Consider the following 25878-nt stretch of genomic DNA (forward strand, 5'->3'; position numbering starts at 1 on the left):
ACCAAATCAATGTCTGAGATGCCTATATACAAATGCAAGAAGTATGGGAAATAAACAAGAAGAATTGGAAGTACTAATAGATGAATACAACTATGATATTGTTGGCATCACAGAAACTTGGTGGGATAATACTCATGATTGGAATGTTGGTATTGAAGGGTACAGCCTGCTTAGGAAGGACAAACAGGGAAAGAAGGGAGGAGGTGTTGCCTTGTATATTAAAAAATGTACACACTTGGACAGAGGTGGAGATGGATGTAGGAGATGGACGGGTTGAAAGTCTTTGGGTTAGACTCAGAGGAGTAAAAAACAAGGACAAGGTCCTACTAGGAGTCTGCTACAGGCCCCCTAGCCAGGTGGAAGAGGTGGATGAGGCTTTCTTTAAACAGCTAACAAAATCATCCAGGGTCCAGAATTTGGTGGTGATGGGGGACTTCAATTATCCAGGTATATGTTGGTAGACTAATACAGCAGGGGACAGACTGTCCAATAAATTCTTGGATTGCATTGCAGACAACTTTTTAGTCCAAAAGGTTGAAAAAGCTACTGGGGGGAAGCTGTTCTAGATTTAATTTTAACAAATAGGGAGGAAATTATTGAGAATTTGAAAGTGCAAGGATGCTTGGGTGAAAGTGATCATGAAATCATAGAGTTCACAATTCTAAGGAAGGGTAGAAGGGAAAACAGTACAATAGAGATAATGGATTTCAGGAAGGCAGATTTTGGTAAAGTCAGATAGCTGGTAGGTAAGGTCCCATGGGAAGCTAAACTTAGGGAGAAAACGGCTGAGGAGAGTTGGCAGTTTTTCAAAGGGACATTATTAATGGCCCAAAAGCAAGCTATCCCGCTGCGTAGGAAAGATAGAAAACATGGCAAAAGACTGCCTTGGCTTAACGAGGAGATCTTGCATGATCTCAGACTAAAAAAGGAATCGTATAAGTAATGGAAACTAGGACAAATTACAAAGGACGAATATAGGCAAACAACACGAGCATGCAGGAGCAAGATTAGAAAGGCTAAGGCACAAAATGATGTCAGACTAGCTACAAGCATAAATGGAAACAAGAAGGTTTTTTACAAATGCATTGGTAACAAGAGGAAGACCAAGGAGAGGGTAGGGCCATTGGTCAGTGAGGAGAGAGAAACAGTAACAGGGAATTTGGAAATGGCAGAGATGTTTAATGATTTCTTTGTTTTGGTCTTCAATGAGAAATCTGAAGGATTGCCTGACATAGAGAATGCTAGTGAAAAAGGGGTAGGTTTAGAAGTTGAAATAAGAAAAGAACAAATTAAAATTTACTTAGAAAAATTAGATGTCTGCAAATCACCAGGACCTGATGAAATGCATCCTAGAATCCTCGAGGAGCTGATAGAAGAGGTATCTGACCCTTTAGCAATCATTTTTGGAAAATCGTGGGAGACGGGAGAGATTCCAGAAGACTGGAAAAGGGCAAATATAGTACCCATTTATAAAAAGGGGAACAAGAATAACCCGGGAAACTACAGGCTAGTCAGCTTAACTTCTGTGCCAGGAAAGATAATGGAGCAGGTAATTAAAGAAATCATCTGCAAGCATTTGGAAGGTGGTAAGGTGATAGGGAACAGCCAGCACGGTTTTGTTAAAAACAGATCATGTCAAACCAATCTAATAGCTTTCTTTGATAGAATAACGAGCCTTGTGGATAAGGGAGAAGCAGTGGATGTGGCATACCTAGACTTCAGTAAAGCATTTGACACGGTCTCACATAATATACTTATCAATAAACTACGCAAATACAACTTAGGTGGGGCTACTATAAGGTGGTTGAACAACTGGCTGGATAACCATACCCAGAGAGTAGTTATTAATGGTTTTCAATCCAGCTGGAAAAGTATAACTAGTGGGGTTCCGCAGGGGTCTGTTTTAGGACCGGTTCTGTTCAATATCTTCATTAAGGATTTAGATATTGACATAGAAAGTACATGTATTGAGTTTGCAGATGATACCAAGCTGGGAGGGGTTGCAACTTCTTTGGAGGATAGGGTCATAATTCAAAAGGATCTGGATAAACTGGAGAAATGGGCTGAGGTAAACAGGATGAAGTTTAATAAGGACAAATACAAAGTGCTCCACTTAGGAAGGAACAGTCAGTGTCACACATACAGAATGGGAAAGGACTGCCTAGGAATGAGTACAGCAGAAAGGGATCTAGGGGTTATAGTGGACCACAAGCTAAATACGAGTCAACAGTGTGATGCTGTTGCAAAAAAAAACAAACATGATTCTAGGATGCATTAACAGGTGTGTTGTGAACAAGACACGAGAAGTCATTCTCCCGCTCTGCTCTGCGCTGGTTAGGCCTCAGCTGGAGTATTGTGTCCAGTTCTGGGCACCACAGTTCAGGAAGGATGTGGAGAAATTGGAGAGGGTCCAGAGGAGAGCAACGCGAATGATCAAAAGTCTAGAGAACATGAGCTATGAAGAAAGGCTGAAAGAATTGGGCTTGTTTAGTTTGGAAAAGAGAAGATTGAGGGGGGACATGATAGCAGTTTTCAGGTACCTAAAAGGGTGTCATAAGGCAGAGGGAGGGAACTTGTTCTTCCTTGCCTCTGAGGATAGAACAAGAGGCAATGGACTTAAATTGCAGCAGGGGAGGTTCAGGTTGGACATTAGGAAAAAGTTCCTAACTGTCAGGGTGATCAAACACTGGAACAAGTTGCCGGGGGAGGTTGTGGAATCTCCATCATTGGAGATATTTAAGAAGAGGTTAGATAGATGGCTTTCAGGGATGATCTAGAAGGTGCTTGGTCCTGCCATGAGGGCAGGGGTCTGGACTCGATGGCCTCTCGAGGTCCCTTCCAGTCCTACTCTTCTATGATTCTATAATTCTATGCTCCTTTTCTCCACTACTCAGAAATACAGGGAAAGCAATGATCTTGCCCCAAATAACCATATACTGAAGTAGTAGTTTTTAAAAAACACTGACTTTTAAAAGCTTATTGAAACTATCCCACAGCCATGGCTTTCTCACAGACATGTAGGTAGCTAGAAAGGATCCAGCCTTACAAATATTTGCGGCTAAACTAATACTTATTCTTCAAAGAGTGTTCCTGTCGGTGCTGCACTGCAGATGCTTCAGCACCCTACTCTTACAGCTGGAGATTTACAGCAGCAGTAGCTTGGGTATTGGCACACATGCGACTGCTGTCTTGCACTGCTGAGAGCCTTCAATCAGCACATGCTGTCAAGCATCCCTCAGTTCATTCTTTACTGCCCTAGGGTTAGGTCAGAACACAGCAACTCTCCTTTCCTCATCATGTCAGCCCATAAAATAATCCTTTTCAACTCTTATTCTGTACTACCCCAGTTCATTCTACCCATTCATTATTTTAAAAAAATGCAATTCCCTCCTCTGTTCCCTTCCCAAGCCATCTCTCTTCATGCTAGGTTTCCCTGGTTTCAAAAGATTCCTCACCTGCCAGCTATCCATTCCAGTATTGAATGGACATGCTCACTGTCTGGCGGAGGCAGGCATTCAACAAAAATGCCCCCACTGTAAAAAATTATCAGTGAGGTCATTCAATGCAAGAGACCTCTAACTAAAACTTTTTAAGAGGGTGGCAGACTCACTGGACAGTTCCTTGGCTGAATTACTGGAAACCCAACACAAGTTAATGGACATTCTTCAGAAATCTCCATCAGTCAAGATCACCTTATTAGTCAATGAAGCCATTGTGGATCTGGCTATGGTAATTTGAAAAACTCCATCCACCATTCTGCCCTGCTTCAAATGAATAGACCACAAATATTGCATAGCAGCCAAAGGAACAGAATTTCTATTCTCCCATCCTGCTCTGAACTCTTTAATAGTGGATGCTATACATCAGTGAGGCAAACAAACACAGTATAAAACAATGTCATATGAGAAAGACTAGAAAAGACTAGATATCTTTTGTAGACAATTGTACTCTTCAGCCTGCTAACAGTTCCGTATTACTAATTTTATACAGCCCTACTGACAAAATACATGTACAATTTCTTTGAAACAATGAGACCATTTATTGATCAATTGTCAGAGGACATAAGTGACCAGTACAAGGTGAACATAGCAGAGGGAACCCTCATAGCCAGGATGGTCTTCTAGACATCTCGACTCCACAGACACTGTGGCCAGATTTTTGACAATGGTGGTCATGATATATAGAACCTCTTGGCTTCCCTAAGGGCATACAAATGACAGATGAAGATCTTACATTTGAGGGACAAGAACCTTTTGCCAAGAGTACCAGTGCCTCCCTGCGCTCCCTCAGGGAGGCTCATGCAGCTCTTAAAGTGTTCAACATGTATTTTCCCCCAGCCTAGGAAGAACCAAGGCCAATTTTATACCCAATGCTTCCACTTTATTCCCAGCAACAGTGAGCGTACAAATGGTGCTCCAGACAAAAGCAGCTTCATGGGTGCCAGAATCAAGACCAGCCTATGACATCCCAATACTCTACTTTATGCCATTCATTTTCAAACATTGGTTGAGGGTTCAACACCTCCTCCATGACTGGAATGCAAACATAACCAGAGCGCTTTTACAGACCTCTTTCTTCCTTACTACTCAGTCTGGAAAAACATCACAGTAGACAAGTGAGTACTAGAAATAATTCTCCAAGTCTATTCTTTCCTGTTTCTCTCTGTCCAACCTACCCAGCCACCCTCCTAGGTTTTTGACAATGGTGGTCATAATGCATAGAAGAAGACCCTGTTACAACAGGAGATGGAGCACTGTCTCCAATTAGGAGCAATAGAATAAGTCCCTTCTCAACAAAGGGGAATGGGGTTTTACTCCCACTATTTTCTCACCCCAAGAAAGGAAGGTTGATGGAGACCTATCTTGGATTTATGTCAACTGAACAAATTTGTAAAGAAACAACAATTTTGAAAGATATACTTTCAGTGCTACAGAAGGGAGTCTGGCTGTCATCCCTCAACCTACAGGATGCCTATTTTCATCTTACAGTCCACCCTGCGTACACAAAGTCGTACATTTTACCCTCTGAAACCACCACTGTCAATACTGAACTCTACCATTTGGCTTAGCTACAGCCATGAGAGTCTTTTCGTATGTTCTGACTGTAGTTGTGGCTCATCTTTGAAAATCAGGGGTCATGATATATCCCTATTTTGACAGCTGCCCCCTCCCTTCAAAAGGTGCCATAACACAAATATCACAGTAAAATTCTTTACCACTTCTAAATAAACAAACAAAAGCTGCATCTTACCCCTACACAATAATTGGAACAACAGTCAAGGTCGCATACATGACCAGGTCAAACTGCCACACCATCCCTTTGTGGCCTTGACTACTCCTGCCACAACTACTATCAACAGCCTGCGGGTATCAGCCATGCTCTGCCATGGGTTGTGGGGGCTCTGCCTCCCAGCCTCCCAGCAGCCTTCTGGCCCCCACACTGCTGCGGGGCTGGTGGGGACTCCAGCTCCCAGTCCCATGCTGCTGTGGGTCAGGAGGGGGCTCCAGCTCCAGTTCCTTCTCAACCGTGGGGTGTGGGGGTTCCCAGCCCTGCTCTGCTGTAGGATTCAGGGGCTCCACCTCCCGTTTCTGCTCTGCCGTGGGGCTTGGGGGATCCAGCTCCTGGCCCCACTCTGAAAAGAGGTGACAGTACACCATACTGGCACATGCCATCACAGAAAAAGCACTGCATGAGAATACCCCCTCATGTATATGTTCCCTCCCATCCCACTACTCAGCTGCATACTGCAGAAAGTCAAAGGTGATGGGGCATGAGTCATACTAATTGCACGATCATGGTGGAGACTGGTGTAGTTTCTGTACCTTGATCAAACAGGCAACAGCACCTGCTCTCACTCAAGATGCAGTTCACATTATTTATCCAGACACTGCTCTCTTTCAACCCAAGGCCGGGGTACTGACAGGCTAACAGGAGCTGACCAACTTTGTTCTGAGGTACTCAAGCACATACTTCTTAATGGTCACAAACCCAGTACAATTCAGACATATTCCTAAAGGTGGCATAGTCTCCACAATTGGTTGGTTTCTCAGTATGTCCCCATGTTCTGCACCCCTACTCAGAATACTGGACTATATATTAGAATTAAAGAAACAGGGCCTTGCCAACTGTTGCCTAATAATGCACCTTGCTGCAATTTCAAGTAACCACAGTAGGGTAGAAGGTCACAGGCTTTTTGCACACCCAACTATGACCTGCTTTCTAAAAAGATAATGTCTTCCCTCCTGTAAAACAACCACCTCCATTATGGGACCTCAGCATGGTTCTTCAGACCCTCAGAAGAAAACTCTTTGAGCCCTTTGCCAGTTGTTTCTTCCTGTACCTCTCAATGAAAGTTTCATTTCTTATTACAACTGCCAAGAGGATCAGTAAAATAGCTGCTGTATTGGCTGATTTCCTAAAGGACAAAGTCATCCTCAGACCATATCCTGAATTCCTCCCCAAAGTTGTATGCACCTTAATCTACCCATATTCTGTCCATAACCCCATGCAGACGAGAATGCCAGTCCTCTCCATGCTCTCTACATGTGCAGAACATTCACACTTACCTAGAAAGGACAAAACCATTTGGAAAATCCCCTCAACTGTTTCTTTCCATCATATAGAGCTGTAAAGGACAAGCCATTTCCAGTTGGAGATTCTCTAAGTGGATATAACTTTGCAACTATCTCTGCTACACTCAGAACTACATTCCTGCTCCTCCCTCTGTGCCCATGCATGCTACTAGAACAGTAGCCACCTGTATGGCGTTTTTACAAAATGTGCCAATCTCTAATATGTGCAGGGCAGCCACATGGGCTTCTGTGCACAAATTCACCCGTCACTGCCATAGAAAAACAGAGGACACACAATTCATCCAGACCATATTCTCTAATATTCATACTCAACTTCTGATGCCACTCCTTCCATAGAAGGGTACTGCTCCATGGTCACCTACGGTGTCCCATCCAAAGAGACCCTCCTCAAAGAAGAAGAGGCAGTTACTCACCTTGTGCAGCCACTGACATTCTTTGGGATGGTCATCCCTTTGGGTGCTCCACAAACCTATCTCCTCCCCTCTGCTTCAGAGTCACATTCTGTTCTCTGCTCTAGAGAAAGAATGGAAGGACAATTGACAGCACACTCCAGGTGAACACTTACGGTGATTCAAGAGGGCAGCGCCATGTGCCCCACCACCTGGGGTACTGCTGCTGTAAATCTTTAGCTTTAGTACATGGCACTGAAGAACCTACTGTGGAGCGTCCGCAGGGACGACCCTCTCAAAGAATGTCAGTTACTGTACAAGGTGAGTAACTGCCTCTTCCTCCCATGAAGTTAGTGGGGCTATTCACAGAAGTTAACATTATTCCCAGTAGTATGTGTTTTGTGGGATTGGATCCTAACCTTGTACATAGGGCATGGTAGAAAAAAAAACCCAGCAATCTGGTATGTATATTCTGCATTTACGTAGCATTTAGCACAGTCATAACACATTCCAGCATTCGACAACAAACAATTTTGGCTTATAAACTGTTTCTGAAATACTATGTGAAGTGTGCTAAGAAAATTAGATTTGTCTGTGTACTAATGCACATTTCAATTTGCTATGCAGCTGATTATTATAATGTAGAAAACAAATTGTTTTCTGCTTTTAAAAAATGGATTAACAACCTATACAGCAAAAAGTTAACACAGATCTAAGTGTTAAGTTACTGCAGCTCTACAGAGTGTTAACCTCAAAAGTCAAAAATGCAAATTTTGCATTTGGCACAAACCTGGTATGAAAAAAGTTAAATGCTTTCAGCTATTGGTTTTTGAGGACATTAATATAAATGAAGCTATTAGACATAATGCAGTAAACTTTCAGTGTGGCTGTGGCTACAAGTGCCTCGTCTTCTGGAAATGGCACACTAATGAGCAATCCAGAAGATGATAATGAGGCATGGATGCAAATTTTCTGTGCCTCATTAGCATATTGGCATGTTTTATGTGCCTTATTAGCATATTGGCACATTTTTTCTTCTCTCCACCTCTTGCAGACTCCAAAGTACATGTGCAGACGCACGGCCCACGGAGATCTTCCAGAAGGAAACCTTCCTTCCGGAAGCTCCTTCTTTCTCACACCCTCCTTCAAAATTTTGAGGAAGAAGTTTCTTCCGGAAGGAGGGTTTCCTTCCAGAAGATCCCCACGGGCCGCGTATCTGCATGTGTACTTTGGAGTCCAAACCATATGCAAATATGCTAATGAGGCATGGATAATTTGCATCCACACCTCATTAGCATATTCCAGCTAGCTCGTTAGCATGCTGCTTCCAGAAGAAATGGCACATGTAGACACAGCCTGTGTGTCTCAAGAGTACAAGAACAAGCTCTGGTCAAGCATCAATCTTAATTTCCAAATGGGTGGATTCTCCAGTGATAGTAGCTAACAAGTTTTTATCTGGTTTTCATCTGTGCTAAGTAGTTTGTCTGTAATGTAATTCTTTTTACTCACAAAATAATAAATACAGTAGTGCCCTGATTTACACGAGGGTTGTGTTCCCATGCACCCTCACGTAACTCGAATTTTGCATAAGTTGGGGGTGGCTTTTTTCCTTTGAGGAATGCACGTTCTGCAGCCGGGGAAGCAGCGGGAGCACCTGGAGCTCCTTTTGAAAGGTAAGTCCTGTGGTAGGGGGGCAGATGGGGAGGGTTAAGCCTCACCGTGGGTTGGGCCTGTGGGAGGTGGGTGGGGAGTTAAGCCTGGGGTGGGTTAAGGCTGCAGGGGACTGGTGGGTGGAGTTGAGCCTGAGCTGCATGTGGAGGAGGGGCGGTTGAACTGGGATGGGGGTGTTGAGCTAGAGCCATGTGGGAGGGTGTTGAGCAGTAGCTGTGTTCGGGTGGTGAGCCAGCGGGGGTTTGATCCGGGGCTGGGGGGGGCAGTTGAACCTGGGCAGAGAAGGTTGAACCAGAGCCACTTGGCGGGGGGTGTTGAGCCAGAGTCACACATGGTGAGGGGGGTGTTGAGCTGGAGCCATGCGTGAGTGGTGAGCTTGCGGGGGGTTTGAACCGGGGCCAGGGTGGTGAGCTGGAGCTATGCGCGGGTGGTGAGTGTGTCTGAGGAGGGTGAAACTGGGGCTGTGTGGGGCCGAAGGGGGTTGAGCCAGGGACAGTGGGGAGTGGGATTTTGAATTGCACTTAACTCGCATTAATGCAAGTTAAGTGCAACTCGAAACTGTGCATTTTGAGGGTTTACTGTATGGTACTATATATTTTATTCTTGAAGGGCCACCTCATCCCACAAATGTACTAGCAACCCTGGTTACAGCTAGTCTGTTATGTCATTATAACTGTCATGATAGCATAAACCGTTTGAAATGACAAGCTCATGGGAGGGAGGAAATCAGATTATTTTATGTTATGGGAATGGCAAAATATGTTTTAGGGTTTCTCTACGCAGAAACTTTTAGGAGGATTAATCTCAATTAATTTAATTAATGAGTTAAAATAAATTCCCCCAAAATAAATTAAACTAAACCAAATTAAAGACACTTTAGTTCTGAATTAGAGTATCTACACAAGTTTAATGCAATTTAACTAATTTGAAGTTACACCTTTATTTAATTCAGATTAATTTTCCTAATTGTTCCTAAGTAGATAATCCCTTAAATTTCACCTGTTTCACAAAACTTTACATTTTTTTCAGAATATTAGTAAGGCGACTGATTATGTAAGATTTCTACTGTTCACTGTGTCGAGGATCTCACAAGAATGACATGAAAGATTCTGGCACTGCCAAACTCAAACTTCATCTCTTTCTTGGCCTCAAAAAAAGACAATACCAGCTCTAAACATATGATTGGAATGGCATAGTACATGCCTTTTGGCATAATTCCCATAATATAAGTCTTCTGTCTTGGGAATGTGACAGCAAAGAGAACCACAGTGAGGATAAGGATCATTTAATGAACAATAAATGTTTGCATGTTTTGTTTGTTTTATTATTTCTGTTTTTTAAAAATTCACATTTCAATCTGGCTGCATCTAGTGCATTCTCTGACTAAGTACTGCCAGAGATGGTCCAAATTATTATAGTGTAATTGCAAGGGGCAGCAGCTCTGTTGCTTTTAGTTTTGCTTACATAGAAACACATTTTTGCCCTGCTAGAAATATTTAATGCATCTAATTAGTTTTTATTAGTAGTAGCAATTGACTTTCATTAAAATAGCGTGGCCTGTGAGATGTCCTTCCATCTGTGGACAGTAGGGGAGTGCACAAGAAACGTCCACCTTTGGTACACTGCACTCACTCCAGGGTCACTCACAACTGTAATCCTCAGAGGACTTTCAGAGGCAATCAATGCCCTGAGGAGTTGGGGCCTCAGCCTTGCTACTCACACATGTACACAGAGACTCATACAGAATGTCAAGAAATGGAGCAAGCTACAATATCTTAAAACATTCTACAGCCTGCAAAGTGACCCAGCATCTGATGAAGTGAGTCTTTGCTCACGAAAGCTTATGCTCAAAACATTTCTGTTAGTCTATAAGGTGCCACAGGACCCTTCGTTGCTGTTACAGCCGGCAAAGTGACCCAGCACGCTGGGCTGCTTAAAGAGGGATTATGTCTCCCTGAGATGCAATCCTTCCTTGAGTTCCCCCTGGGCAGTGAATCCCCACACCACATAAAATGTGAGTCAGCAGCTAACTGCCACGTTTTGGTTTTATGTAATCTTTGTGATTTCATTTTTTGTGCTCTAGATCAATATTGGATGCACTACTGATAGTTCATCAGCAGATCCAGTGAAACTTGAATTCTCACGAGATCTAGGTGCAACCTGGCACCTGCTTCTTCCTCTGTGCTACAGTAGTAGCAGCTATCTCAGCTCCTTTTGCTCCACTGAGCATCACCCAAGCAGCACTTACTATACTGGTACCACTCAGGGTTGGAGAAGAGAGGTCATCCACTTTGGAAAACTGCACTTGTGTGGGTAAGTGTCTGGCTTCTAGTTCTGTGAATTTGCTTTATTGAAACAAAAACCATCTTATCAGGAATGGAGATGTTATGTCTCACACTGAGTCATGGCTCTTTCCCTAGCTCACCCATTTCTGTAAGGGAAAAGTGAAATGTACAACTCTTCGGCTGGTGCAGATTACTGCTGTTGGTTCAGTTCTCAGGGTTGCCATGTTGCATGTGGAACATAGCTTTCACAGTTTCTGCTGCCTGACCTTCTCTGCCTACCTGTGCAATGTGGAGTGGGGGTAGTAGTGCCGTGAAGAAGACTGTTGTCCCTCCTGTTTCTTCTGGAGGAATTTTGTGCCAAAAAACTTAAAATTCTGCACACAACATTTTAAGATTTTGCATGTTTTGTTTGTTAAAACAACTCAATATATCACACCAGTTTCAATTATTTTGATAATTTATTTCAAAAAACTTGTCAGCAAGTGCGTCTGTAGCAAGACAAATGACAACAACAAAATTCTCCCAGGAGCAGAGTTAAAGAAACCCCTATGACAACTCAGTTCCTGTTTATCTGTTATGTTTTCATTGAGTGCCTCCATCTGGATATGTCACATCTGGTAACTGGGAAAAACTCAGCCCCTCTGGTCTCAAGCATTCACAACCCTTCTTCCCTAGGACCTGGTCATGGGGCTCCCCCAGGCCAGACTCCTGCATCGTTTGCAGCCCAGTAATGCAGAAAAAGACACCGGGGCTGAGTCCCAGGCTAGTGCAGCATTCCTGCAATGCACACTGACTGGTCCCGTGAGATTGTATGGGAAAGTGCAGCTGCCCAGAATCCTCCCTCTTCTTTTCCTACTCCACCTCCCCCTACTAGTGTCCTGTATTCATGAGCTATAGCTGCAACCTCTAGGGGTGGCCAGCAGCTCTTCAGTACCAATCAGATTTCCCCCAGAAGTATTCTGTGTGTAACTTGCACACCTATGTGTGGTTAACTGTCCCATGTAGTGGACCTAGACCACTTCACAGAAAAATAATATATCTCCTACAGCCTAAACTGAGAGCCAGCTGGCTGCTAGCTCAAGCTGTAGAGGCACCTGCATTAAGCTCTCGAGGCCCCACATTCAAGCCTGTCTCAGGGCAGTGACAAGCACATGAATCATCAATCCACATAGCTCATGCGAGAGTAGGGATCTTGCAGCCTCAGTCACACACCATCCAGTATGTTAATTGGCAAATCAGTTCATAATAGTCTTGAGAACAAGTCCCTTATCTTGCCTGGGACAGTTACTAATTGTTGGCTACTTCATAGGAGTAAGTAAATGCTCAATAACATAACTACCTGCAACCTTGAAGGATGGGTCATTTTGGTCCCAGCCCATTATCATTTTCTGCCTTGAAGCATAAAGACTGGTTGTCCCTGAAATTATAGCCCAGTCTTTAGCATCTGCTGATGCCCCTTATTCATCTACATGTCTGATTCTATTTTAAAACTTACTGAGGTATTTGTCATTCATTTATACAATAAACCCTCCTTTTATGTGGCCTCATGTTGCATGAAACTCGCATTAACACAAGTTTCACACAATGTGAAGCTGCTGGGCTGTCAGCCTGCCTAGCTTCCTGCAGCTGCAGGCAGCCAGGCAGGCTAAGAGCCCCTTCCCCTGCCTGCCCAGAGCAGCGCTAGGCACTGCGCTGGGAAGGCAGAGAGAAGGCTTTTAGCTCACCTAGCTGCCTGCCCCTGTGGGCAGCCAGGTGGGCTAAAACTCCCTTTCCCCTGCCCAGAACCCCATGGAAGCAGCTGCTGTGAGCACTCCCTGCCCAGAGCTCCGGGAAGCAGCCGCTGCAGGCGCTCCCCACCCGAAGCCCCAGGGAAATGGTGGCCGTAGGCACTTCCTGCCCCTCTCCCAAGGCACCAACCCATTCTCTAAGCCCTTCCCAACTTACGCAAAATTCAAGGTATGTGAGGGATCACTGTACTGAGAACTTTGCTACAGACAAAAGGAACTTCCTTTCCAACCAGAGAGCTGAACATACACATTCCAATGTAATTTGCCCACCCACAAACCTGCCAAATAAATCCCACCTGACCCCTCCCTTTCTGGGTTTCTCTTTCTCACTTACCAGCCCTCCAGGCTGATGACTGCTCTTGCTTCCTGCCGCTTCCTTTCCCAGTCTGGTAGGCATAAAGCCCACCTTGAATAGCTGGATCAGAAACAAGCAGCAAGACAATGAGTTTCATGCTCAGTAGCGCATGTTATGAATTTCTGTTACCAAGGAAGTGAGATGGGATTTCCTACAGGCAGAATCCCAACCTCCCAGCATCCAGATAGCTCCCCTAGACTGACCCACCTGTTTTACTCTTTCTAGAGGTTAAATCAGTATTAAAATAACTCAATGACATTTTTTAGTCTTTTACATTAGGCTCCCTTTGTCAGAAATTAGTGTGCTTTCTCAGTAGATGGGCAGCACTTGCAGTAAACTGAGAATTACCAGTGGCAGTCCCATACTTTGAATGAAATCCAGGTCCCACAAAAGTAAATAGCAAAACTTACATTGACTTTAATGGGGAATGGACTTTCACCCTCTGTTTCCAACATATGTCACAATTTATTCATAGGGAGAAGTATTCCCGGCCTTTTCGAATTTTCATGTTGGTGGGTTGAGCACAATAGGTAGAATTTTCATTTTAAAAATTAGTCTAAAACAGGAATGTCCAACACGTGGCCTGCAGGCCAGAATCTGACCTGTGGAGCCTTTTTGTCCGCCCAGCAGAGCCAGCAGTGGCACCATTTTTAAAAGGCAACGGGGTGGCTCTGAGCTGCCTGTGGCTCTTTAAGAAGCCATTGCGGCTCCCACCCCCACTGCCTGACTCCTCCAGCTCCCGTACAGAGCAGCAGGGGCAGAGAGAAGCGTCAGGGGGTAGGCATGCTGGAGCTGCATGTGAGTCTTTGAGCAATCAAATGCTCTGAGGGGTCGGAGTGCTCTGTGCCGCTCTGCATATGCACCCCTCCCCAGTGCTTGGAGGGAGAAGCACGTGGCAGCAGCCACTCTGGTGAGTCACTGGCATTGGGTTATAGTTGGGGGTCTGGCTCTGGAGGACGGGGGATTGGGTTAAAGTGGTGGGGAAGCTGGGAGTGCCTAGCTCTGAGGGGTGGAAAGGGGGATTGGGTGAAAGTGAAGATCTGGGGGTGCCTGGCTCTGGAGGAGAGGAGGGGGAATTGGGGATTTTGTCTGGCTGAAAACTGTGGATACTGGGGGTACTTACAATTTTTTAAAAGGGGTACTTTATAAAAAAAAAAAAAGGGGTTGAGAAACACTGGAGTAGAACTCAATTTAATTGGTTTAATGACCAGTAGGAGGGATCTGGCTGTTAAACCAATTAAATTGAGTCCTGTTCTTTTAGTGAGGCAGGGTGCTGGGAGCTGCCCCTACTGCAGTGTTCATGGGTGGAGAGGGGAGTTGGAGGGTTAGGAGGAGCCGTGCAGCTGTGGTGAAGAGGAGATGGCCCAGCAAAGGAGCACCAGGGTGTGGCAGCACATGGAGATCCTGGGTAAATTATTCCTGGGTTTGGGGTGGGGGATTGGGACTGAGAGTGGGGGTTAAGCCTGGGGTCAGGCGAGGGGTGGTTTGGGGCTGTGATGTTTTAAGCCTGGGGTGGAGATGGGGGTGGTAGCTTGGGGCTATTTTGTGTTTGGCCCCCGAAACATGTAAAAAATTGCCATGTGGCCCCTGATGAAAAAAGGTGGACACCACTGGTCTAGAACACTCCCTTGACATGGTCATGTCTCAGAAAGTAACTGTAGAGGCAAGAAGGTCAATTCATCTTGCTGACTACAGGAGAGATAATCATTTGCTCGATTTCTATGGAACAGTTTCTGGTAATTTCACCATCAAGCAGCCATCTCCCATTCTCTGAAGTTCCCTAAACGTCTTATTCAAGGGCAAATGAAAGCTGAAGTACCTGTGCACCCAACACATACTACTGTTTACACAACTGGCTAAACAGCTGAATCCAGAAATAATTAGGAGGATACATATCAGAGAAAGTCCACAGCACAGTTAAATACTTTTTCCTTATCATATGTGTCCTGTTTTTTCCCTTCTTTTCTCAATTTTGAGGGAAGAGGCAGGGAATGATTTTAAATTATTCTCTCAAGAGCAGTTTTCTGCTTGTTTAACTTGTTCTCCCTCCTTCCCTTGCTCTGTTATTATTTATATGCAGCACAGATGTGCATAGCACTTAGAAGACAAATTAAAAATGACAGGTCCACCACCCAAGAGGTTTACAATTTAAATTAACATCTTGCAACATGATTTTTTTAAGACTAAGTATTATAAAGCCAAGTTGACTATCTGTTGACATGTCGTATAATTTCTTCTTTCCATCTAATTTAGGGAAAGATTGTGCCACTTTTATCCCATAACTAGTCTCATTAAACTCAGTGTGACTAATCGTGTGACACAATATCATGCAACATGAGCAAGGATGGTTCAATCTGGCCCTAAGTCTGTACATTAAAGATAAAGGAAAGACATCCAAGTCCAGCTCTTCACCCTCTTCCTAAGTTGGTGGTCTGAGGTCTGGCTGAAATCCATAACTAATTTGTATCAGTAATATAACTGGTGGACCAAGCCCTTCTGCTTTCCGGTAAATATATCTGTGGTGAATGAGTAGTGGGATGTCTTGCATATTGAAGGTAGTACCGCTATCTTTCCATTTTTGGCACATAATAAGAAAATTAGTTCTAGCAAAAAGCACATTTTAATTTCACGTGCAGTTAAATATCATTTGACCTGGACATACTATGTACCTGTTTCAGATCAGTAAGATTCAGATGGTATCAAGGATTTTATCCTGCTGGGTCCCAGCCGGTGACTTGGGCCATCGATAATGTATATATTGGCCCACAATGTGAAGAGATGTGCAATGGGCATGGCAGCTGTCTCAATGGAACTAAATGCATCTGTGATCCTGGGTACTCTGGGCCAACCTGTAAAATAAGCACCAAGAATTCAGATTTTCTCAAGGATGATTTTGAAGGTATCTTTTTTTTTATATGAACTCATCATAGTGATATTTAAATACTATCCTTTATAGACCCTGTGGTTAAAGAGAACAGACTTCTTAAGACCAAATCCCTCCTGACCTCCTTTATGCATATTAGTCCCAGTTATGTCAGTGTGACTGTTCACATGAGTGAAACTATCAGGATTTGAGCCTTAAACAATGTTTGTGATTATTTGATGATTTCTACAGTACTTATCTTGACACGTTTTACTCGTAACTGACCTATGATGGCAGAAAAACGCATTCTGCTCCAGAATGAACATATGAGTCTGTGATTCCAAAACTCTACATCTAGAGAAACATTCCATTTTAGCATTGTAATGAGCATGTGGAATTTCTGGAAAGGAATAGGTCTAAAGCCAAATCACAAAAAGTTCTGAACTCATAGTTAAAATGAATATTGTCTGGCTCTGAAGGATTTTACTTTTTGTTCATCCTCTCAGCTAAACAGAAGAATTGAGAAAGAGACAAACAGTTTGCCTTGTGGCGGACAAACCCACTGATGCATGGAAGGAAGAGTTGAAGTGGGCAACTGCCCTAGGGTCTGGTGATTCAAAAGAGCCTGGTGCTTCTGACCCTGCCTCTGCTACTTCAGGAGCTGTGGTGGCCAGAGCCTCATGCCCTTCATCACCAGACCACCGCACACCGGATGGCTGTGAGGGATGCCTGGGTGCCACCATGAGGCACACTGTGGCCAGCATTGAAGGCTGGCTGTCCCCAGCCCTGCCCCTTACACTCAAGGTCCAACCTCTTCAAGGAGTGTGAAACCTCCACCCTCCACCTTGCCCAAGGGCCTGTCAAATCTGTTGGCCCCTCTGGTGGCAAAGGATTGTTCTGCCACACAGGGAATGTGAAGTGAGGGCCTAAGTATTTCCAAGTTTCCCAGCCTTTGAAACTAGGCCTTAGTCCTTAGCTTCCTGACACTGATAGGAGAAGCACAAAACTTCCAAATGGAAAACACCTACTCCTGAATGAGGGGCACACAACACAACTATCAGTAGATGGCAACCCACATTACTTTCATTTCTGCCTGTGTCACTGAACTGCCTCCCAATCTCCTGTGTATGCCAGCTTCCCCGACACACAAAACATAGTGAATCAGGGCTGCAGCCGAGCAAAGGCAGCAGACTGAGGAGCTATAGTGGATAGAGCAGCAAAAGAAAGATGTTCATGTCACATTCCTTAAAACCCTTCACTCCCCATAACAAAAAGTAAAATGTAAGCTACTCTGTAAAGAAGCGTAACAAAAAGTTGTAATTTTTGGACAAAATAGTGTCTTTGAGTCGGATTCTTCCCATAATACTGTAATTATTTGTTTCAAACTCAACAAACTGCTAACTGCAACTTGTTAGACGACACTGAGCTATTTCCTTACATAATTGGGTATTTTATGTAATCTAAATAAAGTAAAGGAAAAGCAATCAGAATGTCCTTTGACTACAAAAACCTTAAGCTTCACAGTTATGGTTTTATTGTTTAGTAAGTTTTGTTTCATATCAGTTTTCCAAGAAACATGCTGAGGGTCAAAAAGTTCTGGTACAAATATTTGTTCACTCTAAACTTAATTACTTATATAGCTTACTTCTTGTGGAAATAATACTGTTGTAACAGGAGTGCTTCTGGGTAAATCCTAAAAATATATGTGTTGTTCACTCAGGTCAGCTAGAGTCTGATCGTTTCTTACTGGTGAGTGGTGGAAAACCATCTAGGAAATGTGGTATCCTATCTGGAGGAAACAACCTGTTCTTTAGCGAAGAAGGCTTGCGTATGCTGATGACTCGAGACATGGATTTGTCACAGGCAAGGTAATACAGTTTTAAAACGTAAGATTCCATTGAAAGACTTTCTAAACTGTTCTTCGTATTATGCTTCTGTGGCAAAAACAGATTAGTATACCTATCTCAGGGCATATCCTGCAGTCTTTATTCAGGCAAACTCCTATTTAAGTCAATGGGAATTCCCATTTAAGTCAGGGATCATTTTCCAAGAGTGAGGACTGCAAGATCTGACACAATATCCTGTGTTGTTTATTCATGTATTCATTTCTCAATGAATTCATTTCAATAATGTATTCATTTCTCAAATGCATAATATGTGAAATTGTTTGTGTACAAGACATCATGCTTTTCTTATAATTTCACATCATGAATCATTTCTGAAGGAGCATCTGTTGCCATCATAGCTGTTGTAGTTATCATCATATAATTCCTTAATTTTCTGAAGATTAATTTCTTGTTATTGTACATGTTTGCTTCCAATAATTTACTAACAAATTCCAGTCAAGCTTGTCACCAGCTACACTGAGCATAGTTAATTAAAAACAAGCATTTTTCATGTATTGAGATTGTCTTGTCATCATGGCCTGCAGAGGATATATTTGATAACAGGACGTCTCTAAATCATTAAACTAGTGGAGAAAAAGTTTAAACCAATACAAAATGAAGATTTGTCCTAATTGTTTGCAAACCATTGAACAATCCGTGTCTTTAAATTATTCATTGTCTTAGTCTACTATTCTTAGTGCTATTTAATCTCTGAAATGTTGTATTTTTCCTCAGCTTGTTCACTGACCCTTAGCAAACACACAATTCCTAAAGCAAGACTTAGTTAACACTACATAAAGCACATTTTAACATGCACTTTACCTGTTTATGGCGTGTAGTCTTCATTAACATTAAAGTTTAAAATGATGATTTCACTGCCCACCTTCTTAGTCTACAGTGATGCTTAATGTATACATTTTCATAGAGAGGGTAACCCATGTCTGGAGACAACCCATCGCTCAAGTGTCATCAAATTTATACTTCTATTCCAAGGTTCCTCAAAGCAAGATAAATGGGGTTTTACGGCTTGGTAGCCAAAGACGTCAGAACCTTATCAGTTATTTGATTTTCTGTCCTATTCTAAAATTAACACTATCTTCTGAAAACATACAAAGGTCCTTGTATGATGCCCTATTAAACTAAACCACAATGTGTTTTCCTTCTTTCTTGTGTTCAAGGCATTGTCATTTATCTCTTCTCTGCGGTAAGCTGTAGCTGGATTTGCATTCATTGCCCTCACAGTGTTATATGTAAAATCCCAATATTCTCAAAGACTGAAGACTGAAGGTCATGCTAATAAAAAAAAAGGGGGGGCGGGGGGAAACAGGGCCTTGTCTTTAATTTCTTGTGTCTGCAGTAGGAAAGGTAAGCTAATAACTTTTTTTCCCTTCAGTGGCTAAAACATCCTAGACTGCAAAGTAATTTTGGATGCTTATTCTCCATTATTCCATGATTATTGTAATTAGCTAATTTCCAAGTTAGCTTCATAGGCCACCTCCTAAACTGTTGACCAAATTCATCTCTGCCATAACTGAACCAAATCTCACTGAAATTATTAGGTGTTGTGTCCACTTAAACCAGGGATTCATTTTGCCCTCTGAGATTGAAATCCCCCATAGGTTTTATAACAGGAACTATCTAGGGTACAAGTAGGAGCAGTGGGGTCAGTAACAATGCTAAAAGCTAGGTACTTTCTGATGAGGGGATCCTCTGAAAAAAATAGACCGATAATTCTGGCTGTGTTAGGCTAGTATATACAAGTTAGAAATTGTAAAAATTGCCATAACAGAGAATCAACAATCCATGTAGATAGTATCCAATCTCCAAAAGCTACATTCCAGGTGCTAAAAAACAATCATGTACTTATGTCCCATTTTATGGGCATACCAAAAAATCCTGAAACGCTGCTAACCAAAACAGTAGTAGGTGAAGGATGTCAGTGTGGTATAATGAACGTACAATTATTATGGGACCATAAATGATTTGGCCTTTGGCCATTTTTAATGAACTATAGCAATATATGTACAGTAAACTCTTTCATATCCAGCAGCCCCAGGACAGGGAGTTTGCTGGACATTCAAGTATTCTGGATAATAGAGAGGCATACCTAGTGTGGTAAGGGCCCCTCTTACCCAGGCCACTGCTTGATCAGTCTCTTGCCCCTTTCCCCAAGGGGCTGGGGTTTTGCAACGTGTCTTTGTGGAAGGGAGCCCAGCCACTCCTCCTGGAGTTGGTCTGACTCCCTCTCAGGCCAGGCCAGGCCAGGCCAGGCCAGGCCAGGCCAGATCTCGTCTCGTCTCGTCTCATCTCATCTCATCTCATCTCATCTCATCTCATCTCGTCTCGTCTCGCCTCGCCTCCACCCACACACTCTCTCCCCCACCTTCCAAATGTGGAGGGTTTTTTTAAAGGCCTTCATCAAGCCAGCAGTGGAGCCAGCTGGCCACAATCTGCCTGAGCCAGCTTCCTCCCAGCTGCTTATAATTGCTCTGCAGCCCTCTGCTTGTATTTAGCAGGTCTTTTTCCCTTTTGGGCTGCCAGTCTCCCATTCTGCTGGACCCCTCTGGCCTGACCCTGTCAACTAGCAATAGATAACACTGAAGAAAAACAAGATCAGATGTTAAGGAACAAACAAAAATGTGTGCAGAGTACTTTATTTACCAGCAACAGTAGGTTTGCACTCTGTAAACATATATTGTATTTGCTGTATTTATTTGTATTTACTTTCACTCTACTGTACTTATGGAAAACATAACTAAAATTTACTTATGGTTAAAATGCCAGTTTTTTGAGAGTTCTATAGGATAGAATCCCAGATATGAAAGAGTTTACTGTAGTTGGTGTACCTATTCAAACGTTACTGTAGTACCTCTTGGTGTTGTATCTTGATACCAGTTTGTGGTTTACAGTTAGAAATCAGTATTTTCTTTTCAAAGCTGTTGTGTGAAGTGGAAGAACAGAAACTTAAAATTTGTTCTTCTGTAAAAATATCACCAGCCTGTCTTTTTAGCTTGATGATAATTATTTTGTGAGGTTTATTAATACAAAAAATACAACAGAAAAAATAACAAGCTGTATTCAGGATTGGTTTCAACAGAGATAAGGACATTTGCTTTTTTTCTTTGAATTACTATGTAGGTATCAAAGATGAGAATCTGTCCAAGTGCAAAGACTTGTCAGCAGTAAATCCAGTGCATTATAGTTGATATGTCGAGGTATACAGTCCCAGGTGGAGTTTAAAAGCATTCCGAGTATGTTTATTTGGAATACAGAGTATGATATGATCTATAGTGAAAGGAATTATATATGGTAACCATTTGAACTGACAGCATAAATGAACATTTGAATTAATTGACTCATTTGTTTGGTACTATGTAGAAGCTTTCCTGCCTCTGTAGTCATGCTCAAGAACTTTTCTTCCCATCAGATTTACCTGCAGAGCAAAACAAAATAAGATCTCTGATATAGGACAAAACTTGTTACACTGGGTTACATAGTATTATGAAGCATGCAATGTTAATGCTTAGTATTATTGGAGCATTTTACATTTTCCTAATGCACTGTGCAAACAGTAAATAAGATTCATAACTCTTCCCTGAGATAAGCTGTCAAATAAAGATTGCAATATCCATTTTTCTCCAGCTCACCAAGTACATAGTTCTCCTAGTCTGTGATCAGACAAAAGGAAAGATTCCCTTATTTTGTTCAAATCTATTGTCTGTTTGAAACAGGCCATTAAGATATGAGTGAAATACTGTACCCACCAACGTCAGCTGAAGCTTTGCTATTGACTTCAAAGGCAACGTGATTTCATCAAGTATATTTAAAGCAGTGTGACTTAAACAAAACTTTCATTTCTAATTAAATGGACAAAATTGTCCCTTTTTCATTAGCTCAGTAGATAAACATTTATTGTTTTCACTTCCATTTTTCTCTGTTTTTGTCAAAATATCGAGGTTGGTTTTGTAAATGAAAACTGTCAGCTTATCCTGAGAGGTTACTGATGCAGTGAATTTTTGCCCTAGACAAATTCATTAAAGAATCATGATCTCCTCCCTAGGGCAGTGTGTTGCGATTTTGACCATTCATTTCATGTTCACAGGCTGAAAGGGTAAAATTTCACTCAGAATCAAATTTGCTGATGTTGCAAAAATACCAGTTTTGCACATAAATGCATGAAGGGTGCATAAATAGCTTTTTTTGGCTCCCTGTACCAAGGAGCTCTCCCCATAGAGACCAAATGTGTCACCCATAACTACTGTCTGCTTTACTCACTATGGCCTGTGGTGAAGAAGAAGCAAGATCTCTCCTAAAGTGGAGTCTTCCTTCTGCCAAGGATCCCTGAGCTAGAAAAGAAACCAAAATGCAACCATTTTCTTTATGGTGGAGCAGGCAAATATTTGTATATCTACAGACACTGTATAATTAGAATGTTTGTTAAATATTATCCCTGTCAATAGAAACTAAAACTAACTTGGACAAGCTCTGAATACCCTGTGTTTTGCTGATTATACAGATAGTCCTGACTTACTAATGGGTTATGTTCCAAACACCTGGTCATAACTCAATTTGGTTGTAAGTCGGAAATATCTTATACAGGTAGCTATAGACTGCCCACTACCAGTAATGTTTATAATATCAATTCACTAGCACTCTAAACATAACAAAGCACCTACAAAACAACAATCAACAGCAAAAAAAAGAAAAACTGAGAGCAGAAATATGAAAAACAACAACACAACTGCAGTGACAACAAACTGAAATTGATGAACATTAAAGACAAAACACAATACAATACAGTAATGCACATAATGGCTACGTCTACACTAGCCAAAACCTTCAAAATGGCCGTGCAAATAGCCATTTAGAAGTTTACTAATGAAGCGCTGAAATACATATTCAGAGCCTCATTAGCATGAGGGCGGCTGCAGCACTTTGAAATTGACGCAGCTCGCCGCCGCGCAGCTCATCCAGACAGGGCTCCTTTTTGAAAGGACCCCGGCTACTTCGAAGTCCCCTTATTCCGATGAGCAGATGGGAATAAGGAGACTTTGAAGTAGCTGGGGTCCTTTCGAAAAGGAGCCCTGTCTGGACGAGCCACGCGGCGGTGACTCGCATCAATTTCAAAGTGCCACAGCCACCTGCATGCTAATGAGGCACTAAATATGTATTTCAGCGCTTCATTAGTAAACTTCAAAATGGCCATTTGCATGACAATTTTGAAGTTTTTGGCTAGTGTAGACATGGCCAATGTGATGTAAATATTGTAAATAAAATAATGTAAATAATGTTAATACTGCACATGAACTTTACCTTTATTCCTAGTATTGTTGTGCATGCTTGGATTGATAATTATGAGGGTGAATGAACTGAATTAATTGGATGAGGAATTGAAGGAGGTAGGTGACAATACTACAGGAACAATACCATCAACAGAAGATTCATTTTCTACTACAGCAGTGCCTTTGCTGGTAGAAGACATTGGTTCAGTGGGGGAGGCAGCAGTGCTGGGGGCTTTCTTCAAAAAAATACCAATTTTGGACTGTAACTACAACCATCATGGAAAAATTCTACACAAAATAAAGCATTAAGGTATGTAAGTATTTGGTGTGAGATAGAACGCTTCAAAGCACTCCACTCCTTCAGAGAAGCTCATCCTGCTTATACATTCTGACCTAACCCTATGCTCTAAGTTATTTTCTGCCTGGTCTTTCACTATGAATGATTTGAGAGTTGAAGGAGGGCCAGAAGAGACAGGAACATCCTCACTCCAGATTCTGAAGTGGAGCAAAGGCCATTCTTCATTACTCTCAGAAACACTAGGTAGCCATTACACAGAAGTGCTTTACATTTCTATAAGTATCTCACAAAAATTAGATCTGATCCTGCTGCATTTGCACACCTAAATCTGCCAATGACAGAACATAATTTGTTGGGGAAGAGTCAACAAGGCTTTTGTAAAGGGAAATCGTGCCTCACCAATCTATAAGAATTTTTTGAAAAGCTTAACAAGCATGTGGACAGGAGGGATCCTGTGAATGTAGTGTTCTTAGATTTTCAGAAAGCCTTTGACAATGTCCCTCACCAAAGGCTCTTAAGCAAAGTTAACTGTCATGGGATAAGAGGGAAGGTCCTCTCTTGGATTGGTAACTGGCTAAAAGATTGGAAACAAGGGGTAGGAATAAATGGTCCTTTTTCAGAATGGAAAGAGGTAAATAGTGGTGTCCCCTAGGGGTCTGTGCTGGGATCAGTCTTATTCAACACATTTATAAATGATCTGGAAAAAGGGATAAATAGTGAGGTGGCAAAATTTGCGGAAGACACAAAACTACTCCAAATAGTTAAGTCCCAAGTAGACTGTGAGTAGCTACTAAAGGATCTTAATAAATTGGGTGATTGGGCAACAAAATGGCAGATGTAATTCAATGTTGATAAATGCAAAGTAATGCACTTTGGAAGATATAATCCCAACTATACATATAAAATGATGAGGTCTGACTTAGCTGTTACCACTCAAGAAAGAGATCTTGGAGTCATTGTGGATAGTTCTCTGAAAACATCCTCTCAGTGTGCAGCAGCAGTCAAAAAAGCTCACAAAATGTTGGGAATCATTAAGAAAAGAATAGATAACAGGACAGGAAAATGTCATATTACCTTGATATAAATCCATGGTACGTCCACATCTGGAATACTGTGTACAGGTGTGGTCACCCCATCTCAAAAAAAGATATGTTGAAATTGGAAAAGTATCAGAAAACAGTAACAAAAATGATGAGGGGTATGGAGCGTCTGCCATATGAGGAGAGATTAATAAGACTGGGACTTTTTAGCTTGGAAAAAAGACAATTAAGAGGGGAAATGATTGAGGTATATAAAATCCTGACTGGTGTGGAGAAAATAAATAAGGAATTATCATTTACTCCTCCTCACAATACAAGAACTAGGGGTCACCAAATGAAATTAATAGGCATCAGGTTTTAAACAAACAATAGGAAATATTTTTTCACACAACGCACAGTTAACCTGTGGAACTCCTTGCTGGAGGATGTTGTGAAGATAAAGACTATAGTAGAGTTTAAAAAAGAACTAGATAAATTCATGGGGGATAGGTCCATCAATGGCTATTAACCAGAATAGGCATGGATGGTGTCCCTAGCCTCTGTTTGCAAGAGGCTGGAAATGGGCTACAGGGAACTGATCACTTGATGATTACCTGTTCTGTTCATTCCCTCTGGGGCACCTGGCATTGGCCGCTTTTGGAAGACAGGATACTGGGCTTGATGGGCCAATGGTCTGACCCAGTATGGATGTTCTTATGTTTGGACTAGACAGTTTGTCTTTTCTTCTCATTATGAATTTCTTTATAGCAAGCCAGGGCATCCTGAATTAAATGATCCACTTTTGAGAATCTTGCAACATTAGGGTCCATTTTTTCAAGCATGTGCATTCCTTCATTTATTTTTCTGAAGGCTGCAGCAATTTCTTTCATCACAAACTTTTGGGGGCTTCTTTTTCTTCTTCTTGGGCTTCTTGTCTCTCTTCCTCTGCTGCCCTTTCTGCTTCCAGCTCCATTAAATTTTCATTGCTCAGCTTCTCCCCAACAGCCTCAACCAGTTGGTGTATGTCTTTGTTATCCATTTCCAGGTCCACTCCTTTTACCAGCAGTGAAGTTTGATTGGAAATTTCGTCTAGTGCTTTTTCTTTTTCAAAGCCTTTGAAACTGTTAACATAAATTTTTAGTATTTTCTTCCATATGTCATTCATACATTGCTGAGTGACTTCCTTCCACCTATCATCAATGTTCCTTATGTCATGCAGAATGTTGTAGTCCTTCCAAAATGCACGTAATGTTTGGCATTTTCACATTTTGTGGCAGCAATCGCCTTTGCAAATGTGTTGTGAAGATAATATGCTTTGAAAGCAGCTATGGCCCCCTGTCCATGGGCTGGAGAATAGATGTGGTGTTGGGAGGCAGAAACAGCACTTTAATGTTGGGATGTATGTCACTTAGGTCATTTAGGTGTTGAGGGTGACCTGGAGCATTATCCA

General features: G+C 42.2%; 1 protein-coding gene across 1 annotated transcript in view; it reads left to right on the top strand.

Annotated features, from left to right (window-relative positions):
• The window catches only part of RELN (reelin), a 543431-nt gene that overhangs the window by 456804 nt on the left and 60749 nt on the right, over positions 1-25878 (top strand). Inside the window, exons 41-43 of the mRNA XM_075016845.1 lie at positions 10737-10966; positions 15759-15979; positions 17664-17811. Coding sequence (XP_074872946.1) covers positions 10737-10966; positions 15759-15979; positions 17664-17811 — 599 coding nt within the window. The remainder of the gene's footprint in view (positions 1-10736; positions 10967-15758; positions 15980-17663; positions 17812-25878) is intronic.

The sequence above is a fragment of the Carettochelys insculpta genome, chromosome 1, assembly GCF_033958435.1.
Source record: "Carettochelys insculpta isolate YL-2023 chromosome 1, ASM3395843v1, whole genome shotgun sequence".
Taxonomy (NCBI): domain Eukaryota; kingdom Metazoa; phylum Chordata; order Testudines; family Carettochelyidae; genus Carettochelys; species Carettochelys insculpta.